This window comes from Brienomyrus brachyistius, chromosome 1, assembly GCF_023856365.1.
Source record: "Brienomyrus brachyistius isolate T26 chromosome 1, BBRACH_0.4, whole genome shotgun sequence".
Taxonomy (NCBI): Eukaryota; Metazoa; Chordata; class Actinopteri; order Osteoglossiformes; family Mormyridae; genus Brienomyrus; species Brienomyrus brachyistius.
The window spans coordinates 30,346,770-30,365,359 of record NC_064533.1 but is presented as its reverse complement, the minus strand read 5'-3'; the positions used below and the strand labels follow the sequence as shown (position 1 = coordinate 30,365,359).

Here is an 18,590-nt window from a genome sequence, read left to right as displayed (position 1 = left end):
ACAGAAATTACGTATTGGGGTTTGTCAAGACGTATTTGTCCACAGGACGGATTGTTTGTTTGTCTCTTGGAAAAAATAATCTCTCTCCAAATCTGCTGAAATATAAAGCAACAACACACAACAGCGTGTTCATGGAGGCAGCCATGTTTGAATGGGAGATCGTCACCTCGGAATTTCCGGATAATCTGTCGTTTTAACGGAAATGACGTAGGGGCTTGAGAGTGGAAGGGGCTTGACAGGGGACACGCGCTGTCAGGCCCCTTCTGCAGCCAGACACTCGTGATCTCTTCGGGGGTTTCCACCTCTATATTCTATGGATTACGGTCTCCGTTCTGTTGATGCCTTTCCGGTCACGTGTGTGGCCCCATGACCACATGATGTCATAGCAGGAAAGGGAAGAGGGTCAGCTTTGGGCACTTTCGGGTAAGGGTATAAACATCATAAAACTACATTGCTAATCAGCTTATTGTACAATTATTTGGCACGACTCACTTATGACTGCTGAAATATCAGCGAGCTAGTGTGCCCGGCTTGGTCTGGCGGCAATGCATGAAGACTGTATGGACATTAGCTCCGCATTCTTCCACAGTAATATTCCGTTTCGATTCCTATTCACTCTGAATAACCTACCCTGGAAGAGGCGCTGCCGGTTTACCCGATCACTCTGGCAGGTTATTATCATTATTTATCTGTTTCCTACCAGTAGACAGCAGAAAATCAGAGGGTACTTAGAGGCAGCGCAAGACGGGCCAAACCGATGCGTCTCCTCCATCTAATAGGGATGTGAAATGTACATTGCCATCTGAAGTCGCTTCTGCCCGTCACTGCTGGCGACCTTTTTAAGTTCCTCATGCTTGTACCCCCGCGGTTAATCGGGATCAGTCACTGGCGCGGGTCCTGCTGTGGGAATTTCCCAGGATGTGATGAGGGTCCACAGCCGCCCATCGTTACTGATGTAAAAGTAACTTCGCGTCTGAGCCTAGAGTTCTAATGTGCCAGGTTCCTGTAAAGTAGGTAGCGAACTGACGGTCCCCCTGGCATCCAGCTTTTTACTGATGTAAGAGGTTTGGGATAAATTGTAGAATTAGAAGGGGCAATATCTTGATATGCATCACATATATATATATATATATATATATATATATATATATATATATATATATTTATAGAAATGCTAGCTGAGTGTTGAATTTTTATAATAATACATGCTGGTGTTTGAGTTAAAGTGGATATTCACAGCAATTATTCGAGTGGTTCTGTTTGACGTTTTGTTCTCGTTTGTCTTTAACGTGTACTTACTATTATAATATGCATAAAAATGTTCTTTTCTTTCTTTCATAATAAGGCTGAATTCTCACTGCCCAGCGACATTTAAAATTCAGCAAAAACAGTGAACGCTGCGTGTTGATCGCTGGCAGGTGCAGGTAAAGCCATCATGCAGAGCACAAACAACTACCTGTGGCTCATCTCGGACCTCCTGGGCCAGGGAGCGACTGCCAACGTGTACCGGGGGAGGCATAAGGTCAGCGGGAGTCTAAACACCAACACACGATTTACCAGAGAAAAGCTTATCTGGATATGAGGTTTTACAGTCATTAGGGAACCTGGCTTGTGAGTTGTTCTGAATTATTTAGGGCATTTGATATGATTTTGTTCTTATTTCGTAGATGTTTATTCTAGTGCACTTTTAGGGTTGTATAGGACCTTTTTGTGGAATTTATAAGGAGGTTGGCCAGGTGTAGCAGGTAGTACAGTGGTTAAGTAAACAGGCATGTAACCTGAAGGTTATTGGTTCAAGTCCCAAAAGTGGTCCATCTGTTGTACTCTGGAGCAAAGCAATTAAGGTAATTTTGTTCCAGTGAAACATTTAAATATAAAAATGAGTGAACATGCCTCTTTTAGGGTGCGTTTCCACCGCACCAGGTATCACACTTTTGGTACAGAAATTTCGGTATTTTCCCCATAAGTTCCAGTACCTAAAGTATCAACCGAGCTGGGGTACTTTTTTGGTACTTCAGTACTTTGGGGTGTGACTTGCAAATGCTTTTTTTTCTGCTAGTTGGTTATCAAAATATTCTGCCTCTAAACACAATACAACCGCTGCCTTGAGAACAAGTTACGGGCCCAGAAAACCAGAAGAAATTAAGTCAAACAAAAGACAGTTTAGTAATAAGGGATGCAGGGACCAATGAAGAGACCGAAGCTTAAATTGCAATCTGGTCGGAAGAACAGATTAAACAAGTTCAGGATGGCATGACAGGAATTTATTTTAAGTATTTTGTATATTATCCTAGGACAGCACGTTATTGGGACATTTCCAAATATCTCAGTGTGATTTTGTTGAAATCGGGGTATTTACAGTATAAAACCAAAAACGAGTTCAGCATTATTTTTTCACAAACCTGTATAGGAGTGATTTAAACAGCTAGGATGAATGTGATTGTCTAACAGAGCACATCCCGCACTCATGCAGGAGCAGTGGAGGAAAACTTTAAACTGATTTTTAAATGTTTATTAGATTATTTATAAAAGGAATAAAAAGAGTAAAACTAGCTAAAGTTGTTTTCTATGGCAGTAAAAATGTGAAATTTGCTGTGCTATATTGTTCGTACAGAACTGAAAGTAAGAAGGAGCTTGATCTTAATCCAACAGACTAGCGACGTATGCATTGCAAGTGCATAACATGCAATGTTGGTATTAATATATCACATCGTTCTAATTCACTACAAAATACCCTGTCTTGCGCTGTGACGTCATTCAGCGCCAGTACCAGTATTTACTGTAGTGGGGAAAAAAATCAAAACTTTCCTGAAGTACCAAAAGTACGGTATCTGGTGTGGTTGAAAGATTCCTGCAATGATACAGAAGCTGTACATGTATGGATATGGAACACTCAAGCCTGCTCCTGACACTAAGCTAGATTAGTCAGGCTTGAGTAGTGTCTTAATGGACTATTTCCATCTCATTTTAGGATTGGTTTTTGAGGATAACCATGCCATATGTAAACCAAAGTAGGTTAGCTCATTGCGCATTTTTTAAAGGCTACATAGTTTCAGTTTCACTTGTCTGCGTGGCTTTGTGTTTGCTATGTGGCTCATAGTGTTCGAAGCGTTTCCCTCCGTTGTGAAGTGCAGCTCTTAGCCACCTTAAGGTGTGGACTGGTCTCCATATCACATATCTCTGAACTGGTCTGTCGGCACTGCAAGACATGTGAGCTGAGTGATACAGTCTATCACACATCACCGGCCTACTTGGCTTGAAAGGTTATGCTGTACTGCATTGCAGAAAAACAGGTTTTATTGTCTTGGCAGTGGAATGAGACGTCTGAGTAGCTGTAAATATGAGTAGTGGGGTGCAGGTTTTAGTTTGTGCCTTTGGCACCATTTTTTTGTCTCCCTGACTTCAGGAAACCATGTGAAACATCTTGTAACTTTCTCATTGTTGAGCTTCAGCATGAGTACAATCTTTTTCAACAGCTTGAGGTAAAACATACCAACACAATCAGTTCAGTATCCTGACTCCCTGTAGTTAGTGTGAAAATAGGTGCATCCTATGTGGATGCTGACGCCTTTTTAACCGTGCCAGATGTCCTAGCATCACATGAATGTTGATTTGTGCTCAGATCCCCTCTGGCTTTCATCGTTCACCCTGATCATCGCTCTTCATCCCCATAGTAGTGTCTGTGTTTTGACTTGTTGGTTTTAGAGGTCTATTTTCATGCAAATGTGGAAGATAAGCTTCTTTTGGTGAGGAGATGGTTGAAACAGATACATTTCATTTACAAGTGATTAAACAACAGGATGTGTGACTGTGGTGAGCTGTGTAAGTGTCCTTGGCTGAGGCCCACGTATGGATGATTGAGGTTCAGCACCATTTTTACCTCTTGGAGGCTGAAACTATGTGGATCATCTACATCTCAAAGAAAGGGAGCTGCTGAATGGGCATGATAATAAGCAATGTAGACTTGCATACAATTTTTCTTCCTCATATGTGATGTGATGAAATGTCCTTGTCTAGAAAACAGGAGACCTGTATGCCGTCAAGGTGTTCAACAACCTCAGCTTCCTGCGCCCCCTGGACGTGCAAATGAGGGAGTTTGAGGTGCTGAAGAAGCTCAACCACAAGAACATCGTCAAGCTGTTTGCTGTAGAGGAGGAGGTGAGCCCTTAGCTCATCTGATGATCCATGTGTACTGATCCTGTTGTATTTGATTAGCTCCAGAGTGACAGACTTCACCTTTTCAAGGTGCTATAGGCACAAGTAAAAGTAACTTCTTATGGCGGTTGATGAAATGTGTCTTTATTAGGTACACAGTGGTAAGAGTATTCATTTAACTGCCAATGATGGCTCAGAAGATCTTGAGAACAAACATAGATGCTTGCGGGAGTATTTAGAGCCTTTCAGTCGTGTCCTGTTTCATGACGTCACAGTGCAGATTTTTCAGTGGTAGACTGTAGGATTGTTACAATACTACAATTTCAAACTCGATTCTGATACCTAGGAAAATTCTCAATACTCAATCCTATTTTTGATACCCTGGGTACTGTTTGTGTCTAGTTGCTGGTTCAACTTTTCTCAGCTTCAATCTGGGACTTTAAGAAAAACATAACAAATAATTCTGCTTTCCTGTTAAATGAACACTGTCACTTAACATTACAGATGGGCGAGAGTGATAACCTTCGTTGCCTAGCTGCTATATTAACATTATTGTTTTTTTATTAGCCATAGTCGCTGCCTTAATAACTTCAAAAACAAACAGTTAATGTAGCTGCCGGCCAATCTGGTAATAATTAAGCGGCTAATGTTAGTGTGTGCACCGGCAAAGTTTACATTCATGATAACTGTTTAATACTTCGTTGTTGTTGAAACGGGAGATGTACTGACCTCTTGAAATTCCTTATAAAGGGGTGTAGGTCTGTAAGATGCTTCGGCAAGTTTGCTGTGCTACTCGACTTTGTCGCCCCCACCTTGTAGCGTCGTTTGCATATATGCTTCCCCACATCCTTAGCCTTTCCCTGGTCGTTTGACTCATATGCAAAATATTTCCAAAAGGCACTTTTGCTTTTTTCATTCTCGACTAAAACTGGTCGCAAAGTCTCTTCAGCAGCACTGCTTGCCACGTTCAGCCAGCTCAGTGCTGTTAACGTCAGCTAGCGTTCATGTGTTCAGGGTAAGGACAGTGTGAAGCTTGCCATAAAATGGCGGAGGCGAAGATGGCACTGTTGCAGTACTGTTGCAAATGAGTATGTAATCCGATAATAATTTTTAGTATTGATTAGTATCTGAGTATTGATTTCTTTGACAATCCTAGTAGATTGTAAAATGAAGTTTATGAGTAAAATATCCAGGTTTATATAAATAGATTAAAATGGTCTGTCACTTAAGTGCTATTTGAATCACTAAACATAATGTAAAGGTGATAGTCACCATTCCCCTAGCACCGTCAAATAGTGGTCACCCAAGAGGGTAATGAGTGTGTACCTTCCAGACCAACACGCGCCACAAGGTTCTGGTCATGGAGTACTGTCCATGTGGCAGCCTGTACACTGTGTTGGAGGAGTCGTCCAACGCGTACGGCCTCCCGGAAGACGAGTTCCTCATCGTCCTGCATGACGTGGGTGAGTGTGTCACACTTCCCCCTGCCACAGTAACACCCTTCTGCTGGCTGTACTAATAAAGCGATAATTTATTAAATGTTCATGTGTTTTTGCACTCAAACAGCTTAAGGGTTGCATACTTCCATGCAAGAACCTGAAATGGCAGGGAAAACTGAATTTGTTTTGAAATTTTTTATTACTAAAATTGCAAATTCGGTTAAAGACGGTTCTAAACCAAAGGCAATGTGTCTGTCAATGTGTCTGAATCAACACCTAAGAGATTCTTATTTTCAAATCGGAAAAGTAAATATGTAAAATAAATAGAAATTCAAAAATGAGACTACATCATAACAATCATAATGAACTAAATTTATCTGGAAACCAAAATGTTCCCAAACCACCGATTATGACTGACTGTAACCATCATTAGCCATAACCAGCTCACAGCAACAATCAGCATAATGATTTCCCTACTTTAGCCTTTGCCTGTGTCTAGAAATGTACTTGTTTCATTGTGCGTACCGGACCTAAACTGATGTTACTGAACAGCAGATGACGAATATGTGTACTGAAAACGGCTGTAGCGTAGGGTCTTCACATGAGGATGAAGTTCGGATCTTTTTGATAGTAAATGGTTTTTGTGGAGAGCTCGTCAGCTGCAGACAGTAACTCGGTGCTGGCATTTCAGTGGCGGGTATGAACCACCTTCGGGAGTATGGCATCGTTCATCGTGACATCAAGCCGGGCAACATTATGAGGATGATCGGAGAGGACGGTCGCTCCGTTTACAAGCTGACGGACTTTGGGGCGGCCCGTGAGCTGGATGACGATGAGCAGTTTGTCTCTCTCTATGGGACAGAGGAGTACCTGGTGAGCGTTCAGGGAACTCGGGGGGAACTTCCAAGAGAAGCTTGGTCAAATGTTCCAAGGTGTTTCTGGGTGATATGTTAACTCCTCGTGACCCAAACATGTTGTCTGTTGAGATGTGGGCGGCTCCAGAACCTTCCTGACCAGGTCTTCCCCTCATGTCTTCCAGCACCCGGACATGTACGAGCGGGCCGTACTCAGGAAGGACCACCAGAAGAAATATGGTGCCACTGTGGACCTGTGGAGCATTGGAGTGACCTTCTACCATGCCGCCACAGGCAGCCTACCCTTCAGGCCCTTTGAGGGGCCACGCAGGAACAAGGAAGTCATGTAAGACTAGTCTTCTTCTCTCATCAGCCCCTTTGACATGCCCTGTCTTGTGTAATCCTGATTGTATTACAGCAGGTTATGGCAAATGTGGATTTTATGCCTCACTGTTGCAGTACGTGTTTTTTTTTTTTTTTTAAAACTTTCTTTTCTCCATTTTTATATTTCCTGTTTCTAAGTGAAGAACCTTACTTTGTGAAAACTATGGCTGCCATCTTCCTTCCAGGTACAAGATCATCACAGAGAAGCCTCCTGGTGCGATTTCTGGGCTGCAGAAGTTTGAGAATGGCAAGATCGAGTGGAGCTCAGAGATGCCTGTGTCCTGCAGTCTGTCCAAGTATGTGCTTTTCAGGACCTCCGTAGGCTGCAATAACGGGCTGCGTTTGGATCAGTGTTTCCCCGTCTGGTCCTTTGGAACCCGGTATGGAGCTGGGAGGGAGCAAAAATGTGGACCGTCTATAGGTCCCTGAGGACTGGGTTGGGAAACACCACTTTAGATCTATTAGAAGAGTAACTATAAAAAGCAATAAAAAATAACTGGTTAAACTGTGTCTCTTAAGCACATCAGTGCAGTAATCAAAGGTCTGATTATGCTGTTTTTCACCCAAGCATAGTTTCTGCACTGTCTGTCACTCAGGGGCCTGCAGAGCCTTCTCACCCCTGTTCTGGCCAACATCCTGGAGGCGGACCAGGAGAAGTGCTGGGGTTTCGACCAGTTCTTTGCCGAGACCAGTGACATCCTGCACCGGCAGGTGGTCTACGTGTTCAGCCTGCAGCAGGCCACACTGCACCACGTCTACATCCACGAGTATAACACGTGAGTCAGTCACATTCGGGAGGCCCTCTCCCTTCCCCATCACATGACGGTCAAAAGGGGGACTGTGACCCGCTGTGGCTCCTGGTGGGCTCCCATCAGTTCGACGTCGCAGTTCTCTCTGTGTCCACAGGGCGACACACTTCCAGGAGTTGCTCTTCCGTAGGACCAACATCGCACATGCCAACCAGGAGCTGATATACGAGGGCCGGCACCTCGTGCTGGACCCGAACCGGCAGGCACAGAGCTTCCCTTGCACCACCCAGGACAATCCCATCATGCTGCTAAGCCGCGAGCTGGTGGGCACCATCGGGCTGCTCTTCGAGGACCGTAAGCCCCACCCCCGCCGTCCAGCACCGCTGGTTACCCAACAACCAGTCAGCCTAAGTTTCCACTCCTTTGTACAGCAGGTACAATTACTGGAGTGGCTGAGATTAAATACCATGTTTGAGGCTATAGCAACTGATTTATGGCGTTTGTGGTGCTCCCAGCCAATCTGTTATTTAACTTGACAGTTCCTCCTAAACTCAGGACACATCTAAAGCGTACGAAGTATGTAAAAGTCATTTGTATGAAGTCGTGTTGTGGATGTACAGACTATCCCTGACTATCCCAGAAGGGTTCTGTTGCAACAGGCAGGTCGTACGTCAAAAAGGACATATGTCGGTAATAGTGAATTGCGTTGACTTTTAGGTGTGAATATGAGGCTGGGACAGTTGTGTTGCCATACAGTCTAGTACTTTTCTGGGGCAATTGTTGTAAGCTGCAGCGTGCACAAAGTAACATAGTGCTACCGTGAGTATGGTGCGCTCGAATGTAGTAATAAATTCAGTCGCATAGGTTGTAAGTCAGGCACAGTATGTAATTCCATGATTCTCTGTGGCTTAAGTTTAGGTTCCTTCTGCATAAGGTGAACTTTGATTTGGGGAAGTGAATCTCTTCTTTCTCCGAGGATGGCTTTAGTGCAGCTGCAGGTTTAAACATGCTGTATGCACGCTTCCGTGGTCTCATTGCCATCCCTCTGTTTTCTCAGCGAGCCCCCCAAAAGTGCAGCCTCGCTACGACCTGGATCTGGATGCCAGCTACGCTAAGGTACGGACCCCTGTGGGCTTCTGTCTGGGAGGGTGGCCCATGAGGGGTCTCTTTACCAAAGACTCACTCTGTTCCTTTGATGAATGGGGTCAGTAGATCTTTCGTTTTAGGAGCATCTTTACCACATTCAGTTTTATTTATGGTATTTAGGTTCATGTCACCCTGTATCCCCAGACTTTGCTATTGTCAGTCTTCCTCATTTGGTGGGGTTAGAATTGGTGCTGGCTTTGGATGTACACTGTCAGAAAAGAAAAAGAACCAGTTTGTACCTTTGCTTGTCACTGGGGCTGTATCCTCAAGGGTTTGCTAGTTGTAGCATTAGTTGTAGGTACTTGTACCTTTTAAGATAAATAAATGGACCATGAGGAACATTTTGTACCATTGGGTACTAATCTTCCTCAGAGTTGAATCCTATACCTTAAATTACACTAAAAGGTACATTTACCTATAGCTATGAACTCTTCCTGGTTTTTTTGTAAGGAACTCTTCTTATTCCCACCAGACCTTCGCCGGTGATGTAGGCTACCTCTGGAAGACAGCAGGCCAACTTCTGCTCTACCAGGAACTGATGCGGAAGGGAGTCCGTGGCCTCATGTAGGTTCAGTGGCGCTCTGCTGTTTGCTCTCTGTCCGTCTGCTGCCCCCGTAAACCATAATGCCTGTATCTTTATACCAAAGACCTTACCCCCGTAAACCATAGGAACCACATCGACTAGTCAGGCTCATAGAGTAAGACATTCTGCAAATTAGTCATCGGTCGAAACTAGGCTTTTTGTTGAGCCATCTGTTGAATTTATTCACCACCAACTAGGTAAAGTGTTTAGAAACCGCTAGAAACCTTGATAATAAGTGATTTGAAACTAAGTCAACCAGTTTGACTTTTGAGGGCTGACCTCTGACGGCCAGTTCATACTTCACTTTTCCGCCTGTGCTTTTGGCTGTGGATGAGGGGACGTGATGTAAATCTCGTAATCTGGGGTTGGATGCCTATGGCTGCGGTCGGTGCTTGTGCGGCCCACATCTTTATGTCTAGCGGAATTCTTGCACATACATGTGCATCGACTGCACATGTGCAGGATAATTGATTGAGTGTTTCCAGTAGGTGCCAGCGTGGAATTTCAGTGGTCAACAACAAAAGAGTAGAGAAAGAATAGTTATTGTTATGGTTGTTGTTCTTGTTATGGTGAGCAGCTGTATGAGGAGTGTTGGAGGTAACTGCATATGAGATTTTTCATGTTGTCCAGACATTTTTCCGAGGTATATGGTATTTTGAAAGGCATCCCTATTAGGTCTGTCACAATTATTACATAATCGCCCGATAGAGATTATTTGAATTGACCACGATTATTTTTTTAATCGTTAGAATCGTCTCCATTCATCTGTATAAAAATAGCTGGATGAGACAGAACCGGTATATTTATATCACTGTTACACCACATAGTGTTTGACTTGCACTCATGTAATGACGTCATCTCCTTTCTCTTCTGAACTGATGCATATCACCTGCCTCATTTGTACCTCGCACATCTGCGCATGCGCAGCATTACACTTCACGGTGCCTGATTTGTACCACCTCGTTTTGCAACACTTTTATGTCCCACCCTGATTTCATTCGTATGTCTTTCACGGGCTGATGGTGAACAATCCCCACCAGCCCAGCCAGATCAGTTATTTGTGTTCTCTATCTTCTGAAAGTTCTGCATCGCACATGCACTTGTGTCTGAGTGCGTGTTTATGTGTCTTTTTACGTGGAATCACTGTTTGTCCCTGACGGCTGTCACTGTTTGTCACTGTTTTGCTGCAGCATAGTTATTATGCCAATAGGACAAAGAATTGGAGAAATGTATGTTATTTTGTCCATTTATTTCCGATCCCACTGTATTGGAGTGATATACACAGATGCATGTAACAAGCATGCTAGTAGGCATTCGCCGTAAAGCACTAAACGCGGAAATGTCTTGAAGCAGCACAAATGCGTATTTTACTTAGAAATTGCCTTGCATTTTAACCTTTATGTGGCTAATTTGTACTTCTTTTGCAGCATAAAGGCTAAAATGCTCAGTGATTTCTTGTCATAACGGCCCATTAAATAAAAAAAAGCATTTGCATGTACAGTTAATGTGTACTTGCATACCAGTTATTTGCATCCCTGTATATAAATATGGCTGAAACAAACACAAAATATGCCAAACTTCATATTTCAGTTTAGAGTGAACCAACCCTATAAGTATAACAAAATACCATGTCGCTGGATAGCAGCAACTTCAGCCGATGGAAATTTAAACTAGCATTTCAGATATGGGATATTTAGGTAATGGTGCTGATCAAAAATCAGCAAACGTGCCAGGAAAAATCGGGCAGATGGTATAGATCTCGAGGCAATTTTTGGTTACAAAACTTAAAAGGCACGTACAGTTTTTATTTTTATGTTCCAATATTTAGTATTCAGTTCTTCATAAGGTGTACATGTAGTATTAATCTATGATGAGACTACCTCAATGCTGATAATGTTATAAAATGAAGAGAAAAAGACAATTAAATCATTAATCAATTATTTGTGTGACAATTCGTCAACTAAAATTGTAAACTAAAAATGATTGTGACAGCCCTCATCACTGCTGTGTGCATGCACCGACTACAATCATCCGCATCCGCTGCCAAATGGAGTAGGAACACTAGCTATAGTGCGCACAACCGTCCGCAGCCCTGAAAGCTCATGAAAATGCGGAAAAGTAAAGTATGAACTATGTTTAACTGCTTCTTGTCCTGCTTGTTGCAGTGAGCTTATGAAGGATGATTACAATGAGACCGTGCACAAGAAGGCCGAGGTGATCCACATGTGCAGCTACTGCACTCAGACACTGGAGAAGACAGAGCAGCTGTGAGTCCTGGTCTGCTCATGCTCTCTTGACTGTAGCTCACATGTCCTGGACCGGTCTGGACCTTGTTCTGTTGGGTCATGCTTCGTCTCTGGGTCCTGTCTCCCTCTCTGTTCTGTAGGGTCATGGTCCCACTTTGGGTCCTGTCCCCCTCACTGTTCTGCAGGGTTGTTGTCCCACTTTGGGTCCTGTCCCCCTCTCTGTTCTGCAGGGTTGTTGTCCCACTTTGGGTCCTGTCCCCCTGGTCCCTGTATGTTTTGCTCTCTTCATTTTAGTCCAATCCTGATATGTGTTTAAACGTACTTATTGTGTACGACTAATTCAGTCTTATTAGTTGGACTCAGTTTAAAAACTGAGATTTAATGGTAATATCTGCTTGCTGTACTTATTTCAGGTGTGACGTTTTGACTCAGGCGAACTTGCTGACGTCTGAGTGGAGCGAAGTCTCTGAGATGCGCAAGAAGGTAATCCGGGTGAGTAGGAACCGTCTCAAAGGAGCCTCCTGCAGCCGCTCTCTCCCACTTTACTCCTCTTCCTTCTCACTTTGTGCACATGGCAGAAGTGCTCCATTGTTGTTATGAGCTTCTCTCTCTTTGGGTCACCTCCAGCGGACTGTCTGACCCCCCCCCCCCCTTCCTCTAGCTCTCTAGCTCCCTGGCCTCCGTGGAGCAGACTCTGCAGGAAGTTAAGAAGATGTTTGCACCCAACAGTCTCCTGACAGATGTGTGGACTCAGCAAGTGGGGACCCACCCTGAGGACAGAAAGTGGGTGCAGTCAGGCCCTCGTTTGGGTTGTTCAGTCTCAAATCAGGGCTGTATCGTTCTGCTTGTCTTTAATAAGCATTAAATTAGATGGTTAAAAAACGGAGCTTCTTTACACTCTACTGGTTACAAGCATGATGAACGAGGTCTACACTATTCACACTCATTTTATTATATGCATCTCTTAATTTTTGGGGTTTGCATTCTTAAAGAAGTTAATGCCCGTATAAAAGGATCTTCATGTTCTCGGCTTACTCTGCTCAGCAATGCCTCCAGTTGGATTATGTTAGGACACAGTGTCTCACGGCATGCTAATGTCGACCTTTTCAGCGTGGAGAAGGTTAAAGTACTCCTTGACTACATCACCGCCATCTACCAACAGTTCAAGAAGGACAAAGCTGAGCGGCGTGAGTTTGTCTGTCTGGGCGGAGCCTGTGATTGCTGTTTGCACAGGACGCTTGAGGTCTTTGAGGTTTCTGACAAGGCTGCCCTCTCCTCCCCCTTCTAGGCCTGCCCTACAATGAAGAGCAGATTCACAAGTTTGATAAGTAGGCCTCTGAGCAACCGTCCGAGATTCCTTGGCCGTGTGTCGTCATGGTAACGCTCTCCCCCCATGCCCCCCCCCCCCACCACAGGCAGAAGCTGATCTTCCATGCCTCCAAAGCTCGCTCCCTGTTCACCGACGAGTGCGCCAAGAAGTACCGCCAGTTCATCTCCACCGGTGACGACTGGATGAGGTGATACAGCAATGGGAGTACGAGTGCAGGGGGGTTGAGGCCATGTGCAGATCGGTAGTCCACATTCTGTGCCCCCCGGGCATTAAGACCCCCAGACCAGATCTAGCCCCTTTTACTCACCCCTGATAGGTTCTTGTCTAGCAGTTAAACATCCGATAGTCCTTTTAGTGTCCTCTTATTGGAACAGTAAATGTCAGTTATTCCAGATTGTTACGCCCTATCAGTGTTAACAGGCAATTATTAATGGTCAGTCAGACAAAAGAATATCCCCAAGTCGATGCTAGCTGTTTCTCGAGATTTTAAAAAAAACACTGTTGGTTTCATATATTCATAATATGCCCACTCTGACTTAAAGCCCTGGATTAGCTATATTGCATAACTGTTCTCAGACCCTCTCTGTAAGGTTACTCTCTATTGACAACCGACTGAGTGTAATCGTCACTTCCGACAATCAGTGCCTTGTAAAAATACCTGTATCTCTTACTGCTAAAAAAGCTAATTTTAACAAGTACCGTACCTAACATACTACTCACTGGACGGAGAGGCATAGAAATGTATGTACATTCAGAATTTGAGGTTGTTGCCTTGGTCTTCGTTCCTTTCTGAAGCTGCTATATGTGCAAAGACTCAAAGTGAAACCTGTATTCTCAGTAGCATCCACCTCTTCTGTAACTGAACCCAAAGAAATACCCGTGGTAGTTCTTCAAGTTGATGGTTCCGCTTTCTGTTACGGTCCTGAATTTCTGATTTTCGGTTTTCATGAAAACACGTTTGGTGTCTGGGCTTGGGCCTCGTGTTTTCTGGTGAGGTGGATGTTTAGGCAGAACTTTTTGGCACTGAATGCTGTTTTATTTTGTTTCAGGAAAGTCCATCATGTGAGGAAGCAGCTGCTAAATCTGACCAACCAGCTGATCACCATTGAACAGGAAGTCTCTGTACTGGTCCAGCGAGTTTATAAGGTGAGCAGATGCTGGTTTCCAGTAGTCGTGTCTTCAGTCTATATGCATTACTTTTATGTATAATTCTGAGTAAATAAACTCTCCAGAGGTGGAAAGTTGAGGTCCAGAAGTCAAAATCCAGACCAAGATTTTGTTTCAACCAACTAGATGAGTATGAAGTGTCACACTCACAGAGTACTCAACTGTTTGGTTCGAACAAAATCTTGGGCTGGATTTTTACTTCCTGGACCTGAACTTTCCACCTCTGGAGAAATGTACTGTTTTCACACATACAGCCTGATACTGTACTGAGAAAAAAAATCATTGCTATGTGCTATAATTGGTGTAATTAGTAAGATGTATGACCATGTGTGTATGGCTTTTTGGTGCCTTTGAGGAAATCCCCTCCTTTGGCTTGCGATTGCGTCTTGCTTCACACGAAGCTGTTTTGCCGCCTGCCACTTTTCGGTGTACCGTAGCGCAAGCGCAGATGTGCTGCAGATGTGCTGCAGTTCTGTGGCATGTGTTCTTGCAGTTACTGGAGCAACTTCCCCAGAAGATCATGCCAGTGGCGTCGGGTGCGATCAAGCCCCAGGTGTACCTGAACCAGAACACGCTGGTGGAGATGACCCTGGGGTGAGTGTGCTCTGCCTGGTGATCTCAGCGTCCACATCTGTTGCTGAGGGTGCTGGGGCAGAGATGACTCCATACTGGGGGCTCTCATACCCCATTTTTGGAATCCATTAATGAAGAAAACAAAACAATTTTGCAGGATGAAGAAGCTGAAGGAGGAGATGGAGGGTGTGGTAAAGGAGTTGACGGAGAACAACCACTTCCTGGAGAGGTGACACCATCCTTTTGATCTCAGGATTGTCACGTTATGTGTATAACTTCTTATTTATATTCATCATGGTTCTCTGCTGTCCCCCCTCCTCTTCCGCGCTTTAGATTTGGTTCCCTGACACTGGACGGGGGTCTAAGAACTGTGGATCGTATTTAAGCTCCGCCTACTGTGAGTCGGAGAACCATAAGCACAGGACGACGTCCCCGGGTTCCCATATGAAATCGGCCATGTCATCATGTCTCTCCATGTACATAGACTGTAAATAACAGGAAAATATTTAGGTTCCTTATATTTAATTTTATATCTGCTGACCTTTTGCCTTAGTTCTCGTCGCTTAGCTCTGAGTAACCACCGTAGGTTTCATCTGGCAGCACTGATGTTCTGGCCACGTTCGCGGGAGATCACAGCCAGCTTGACGCTCTAGTAGCTAGTTTGCGGACACACTCTGAGCCAGTGTGTTGTGAAGAAGCTGCTGATTCGACTGCTGTCAGTGCTTTTGCTGATGAACAAGTGGACGGGTGTAACTCGGGGCCAAAAGGCAGCAACGTATTGATGTAAAATACACACTCTAGATGCCCTTGGAGGTATTGTGTTACTCCCTGGAGTACTCTGTGTTTCAGTCACATCCTGTGTATAAGAAAAGCCACCAAAACGATCACCTGGTTGGGTGTTATGATTTCCTAATATAAATGCTGTTTTGAATTATATATTAATGCATTAATGGAATATATGTTTGCATTAAGGATATGTTTAGTTGAATACTTAAATGTTTATCAACCTGGTGTTTAGCATTTTTTCCCCGAGAAATTGCATCTGAAGGCTGATGAGGGGCCTCTTGTTGACCATGTCTGACAGGTCACCTGATCAGGTCGTTTCCTCCTCCTCCTCCTCCCTTTTTTTGATTGGTCCACAGCTGATTTTCCCCACACCCCCAGGCAGTTTCATGGGCTGCTTTTTGAGCACAGGGGATGTTGAGGGCTATGTTTGAGAGGTGAAGTAGCAGAATGGCTGCAGGCACCTTGCAACCCTAAGCCAGACTCCATTCTCACATGTACAAATCAAGTGTCTGTAAAATTATTGCAAATCGTCGATACATGTTACCCTAAAACCACTTTCCTTAAATCAGACCTGTGCGACCTTCTTACAGTTAAGTATGGAACATGTATCTAAATGTCTTTTTCCCAATAAATACTTAATTTTTGACTATTAGATGGTTCTTAGTTCGATTGTTACCGTCCCCCCCTCCCCATTTTTGCATTTTTTTGTGTATGTGCTTGTCTTATTTTCTGCTGAGAATTATGTTTAAATTCCAGTTATGAGTTAATAAATGTATACCTTAATATTCAGGCTGTACCGATAGAAATATTAAAAAGTAATGTATTTAATGTAGCATTAAGCTAGTTTATATGAGTCCATCACAGTGCATAAATGGTCCACTCAATGTTTAGTTACAAATGAATAAACCTGATTAAAAGCTTAGTGGGAACCTATTCAGTGTGAATGAGGGTCCCAAGTATAGCCAGGATACCAAAATCCACAGATGCACAAGTCCCTTATATAAAATGCCATAGTATTTGCATGTAACCTGTGCACATCCTCCTGTGTACTTTAAATCATCTCTAGGTTATTGTAATACTTAATACAATGCAAATAACAAGGGAAAACACAGCAGCCAGATAAATGACCTTGATAATGTCTGCCTCAAGATCATATGAAGAATTTTACCCAGCATCCTTGGTTATTAGCACAATAAGGCAGTGTGGGTAAATGAGAAAGGAGAGCATCTCCAGCATTCAGCCTCACCAGTGCGGCAAGCCAGAAGGAGGACAAAATGAATGGATCCGTGTTACCTTTCAGACGGCCCCACGTCTGAGACAACCTCCCCCAGTTACACCAGCGGTGTAGTGCTCGGTGCGCGGCAAGTTCTGCTTCTTGGAACTTTCTGGATGTCCCCCCCCCCCGAATATTTCCGACTTGCGGTTGGTTGAATCCATAGATGCGGAACCCGTGGATACAAAGGGCTGGCTGTAGCAGCTGGGAGATGCTCTGAGGTTAACATACATTCGCTGCCCCTTATTCTCTCTTCCCATTTTATACCGTTTCTTTTTTCAAGACACAAAATGGTTTGTCTTTTAGCTCTACTTCACCATTCAGATTTGACTCCTACTCAGTGCCCAGTTTTTTAGATGCACCGCCTTATTAGCACAAATACCCTGCTCCTACGAGCAGTAAAACCTGCTCTTGGCATACAGCATACAGACAGGTTTGCATATCCAAGTGAGTTTGAACCTGGTGGATCACAGTATCTCAGAACTAACCACGTACCTGGGATTACCGCTTGAAGTCATCCCTGCTCTACCCATACTAGCTTGGAGTACCTAATGAATTGGCCATAAGTGTATTTCAAAATAGGGGCGGCATGGTGGTGCAGTGGTTAGCACTGTTGCCTCACACCTCTGGGACCCGGGTTTGAGTCTCCGCTTGGGTCACGTGTGCGGAGTTTGCATGTTCTCCCCATGTTGTCGTGGGGTTTTCTCCGGGTACTTCGGTTTCCCCCCACAGTCCAAAAACATGCTGAGGCTAATTGGAGTTGCTAAATTGCCCATAGGTGTGTATGCGTGAGTGAATGGTGTGTGAGTGTGCCCTGCGATGGGCTGGCCCCCCATCCTGGGTTGTTCCCTGCCTTGTCCCCATTTCTTCCGGGATAGGCTCCGGACCCCCCGCGCAACCCAGTAGGATAAGCGGTTTGGACAATGGATGGATGGATGTATTTCAAAATCTCTAATGTAGGCTCTCAGCCCCATGCTGTTGGGTTCTGTGGTATGTAGCTGCTCTCTGTCACAAGCTCTGCATCTTGGATTCATTCTCACATTGTCCTGTTGTAGCAAAGGCTCTCAGAGACCCTGTGAAATGAACTGGACCGTAACAAAGGGGGCTGTTCATCCTTCAGATCTTCCTTACACAAGGTATCTACTGTATATCCCAATCTGAGCTCTTCTCTAACAAATGTTGCCACATGTCTGCAATATGTGTGTGCAGTCTTATATTTCTGACACAATGGAAGTTTGGGCACTCTGGGAATATCGTTAATTTTACTGGCTATACTTTATAGTCTCATGTTTTGTCCAAACACTCGGTTGAGGCTCCTTTTCAAGGATTTTCAAATATGCTAATGTTTAGTCATCCTGCATTTGCTTTATTAAAGTAAATAATTATTGTCTATATGGTATAACCTGTAGGACTGGTATACCTATATACTGAACAACCAGCGTGGTGTAAACACGTTAACCCAGCTTATTACAATACATTCAATCAGGTATTCATATAAGAAGATATTTTCCCTGTTATTTAGAAATCTTTAAAAATTCAACGTCATGATGTTTCACAAGGTCTAAACCTTCAGGAAGCTCATGGTGAATGAGGATATTGTGCTCCTGGACAAATTCTACTTACGCGTGTTTGGTGTGTCAGTGAATGAAGGATCTGAATGCATGTTCATGCGAGTTACAGAACATGCACTCACAGCAGGTGATGGTGGGTAAATGACCAAACCATCTGCGAGCTGTAGGAAATGCTCAACGATTCATCATAGAAAAAGAATTGACAATCTTCATTCTCCCCTGGGAGGGAGGGAGGGATAGATGGATGGATGGGGTCTTCATACGAGAAACAACCAAGTAGACTAGCCACTCCTCCCATTGAAAGTTTTTTTTTTTTTTTTTTTTGGGGGGGGGG

At 44.0% G+C, this 18,590-nt stretch overlaps 1 protein-coding gene across 5 annotated transcripts; it reads left to right on the top strand.

The window, feature by feature from the left end:
• Nucleotides 1-307: 307 nt before the first annotated feature.
• Nucleotides 308-16,064, top strand: tbk1 (TANK-binding kinase 1). Of its 5 annotated transcripts, none has more exons than XM_049028166.1 (21): nucleotides 308-423; nucleotides 1,419-1,522; nucleotides 4,018-4,158; nucleotides 5,489-5,618; nucleotides 6,286-6,467; nucleotides 6,634-6,794; nucleotides 7,018-7,128; nucleotides 7,429-7,608; nucleotides 7,739-7,935; nucleotides 8,639-8,697; nucleotides 9,200-9,291; nucleotides 11,476-11,577; nucleotides 11,970-12,048; nucleotides 12,218-12,339; nucleotides 12,667-12,743; nucleotides 12,845-12,884; nucleotides 12,972-13,073; nucleotides 13,936-14,032; nucleotides 14,547-14,647; nucleotides 14,784-14,855; nucleotides 14,960-16,064. In XM_049028166.1, the coding sequence occupies exons 2-21, from the start codon at nucleotides 1,436-1,438 to the stop codon at nucleotides 15,009-15,011; spliced, it is 2,184 nt and encodes a 727-aa protein (XP_048884123.1). In that variant the 5' UTR covers nucleotides 308-423; nucleotides 1,419-1,435; the 3' UTR covers nucleotides 15,012-16,064. The 5 variants fall into 5 exon arrangements, with proteins under 5 accessions (XP_048884123.1, XP_048884104.1, XP_048884142.1 ...); XM_049028147.1 differs by having other exon boundaries at nucleotides 1,346-1,522; XM_049028185.1 differs by lacking the exon at nucleotides 308-423 and adding an exon at nucleotides 430-671.
• Nucleotides 16,065-18,590: the final 2,526 nt, after the last annotated feature.

Coding starts and splice junctions, on each gene's coding strand:
- tbk1 (XM_049028166.1), top strand. CDS start 1,436: ATGCAGAGCACAAACAACTACCTGTGGCTCATCTCGGACCTCCTGGGC. Junction 4,159..5,488: donor TGTTTGCTGTAGAGGAGGAG/GTGAGCCCTTAG, acceptor TGTACCTTCCAG/ACCAACACGCGCCACAAGGT. Junction 6,795..7,017: donor CGCAGGAACAAGGAAGTCAT/GTAAGACTAGTC, acceptor TCTTCCTTCCAG/GTACAAGATCATCACAGAGA.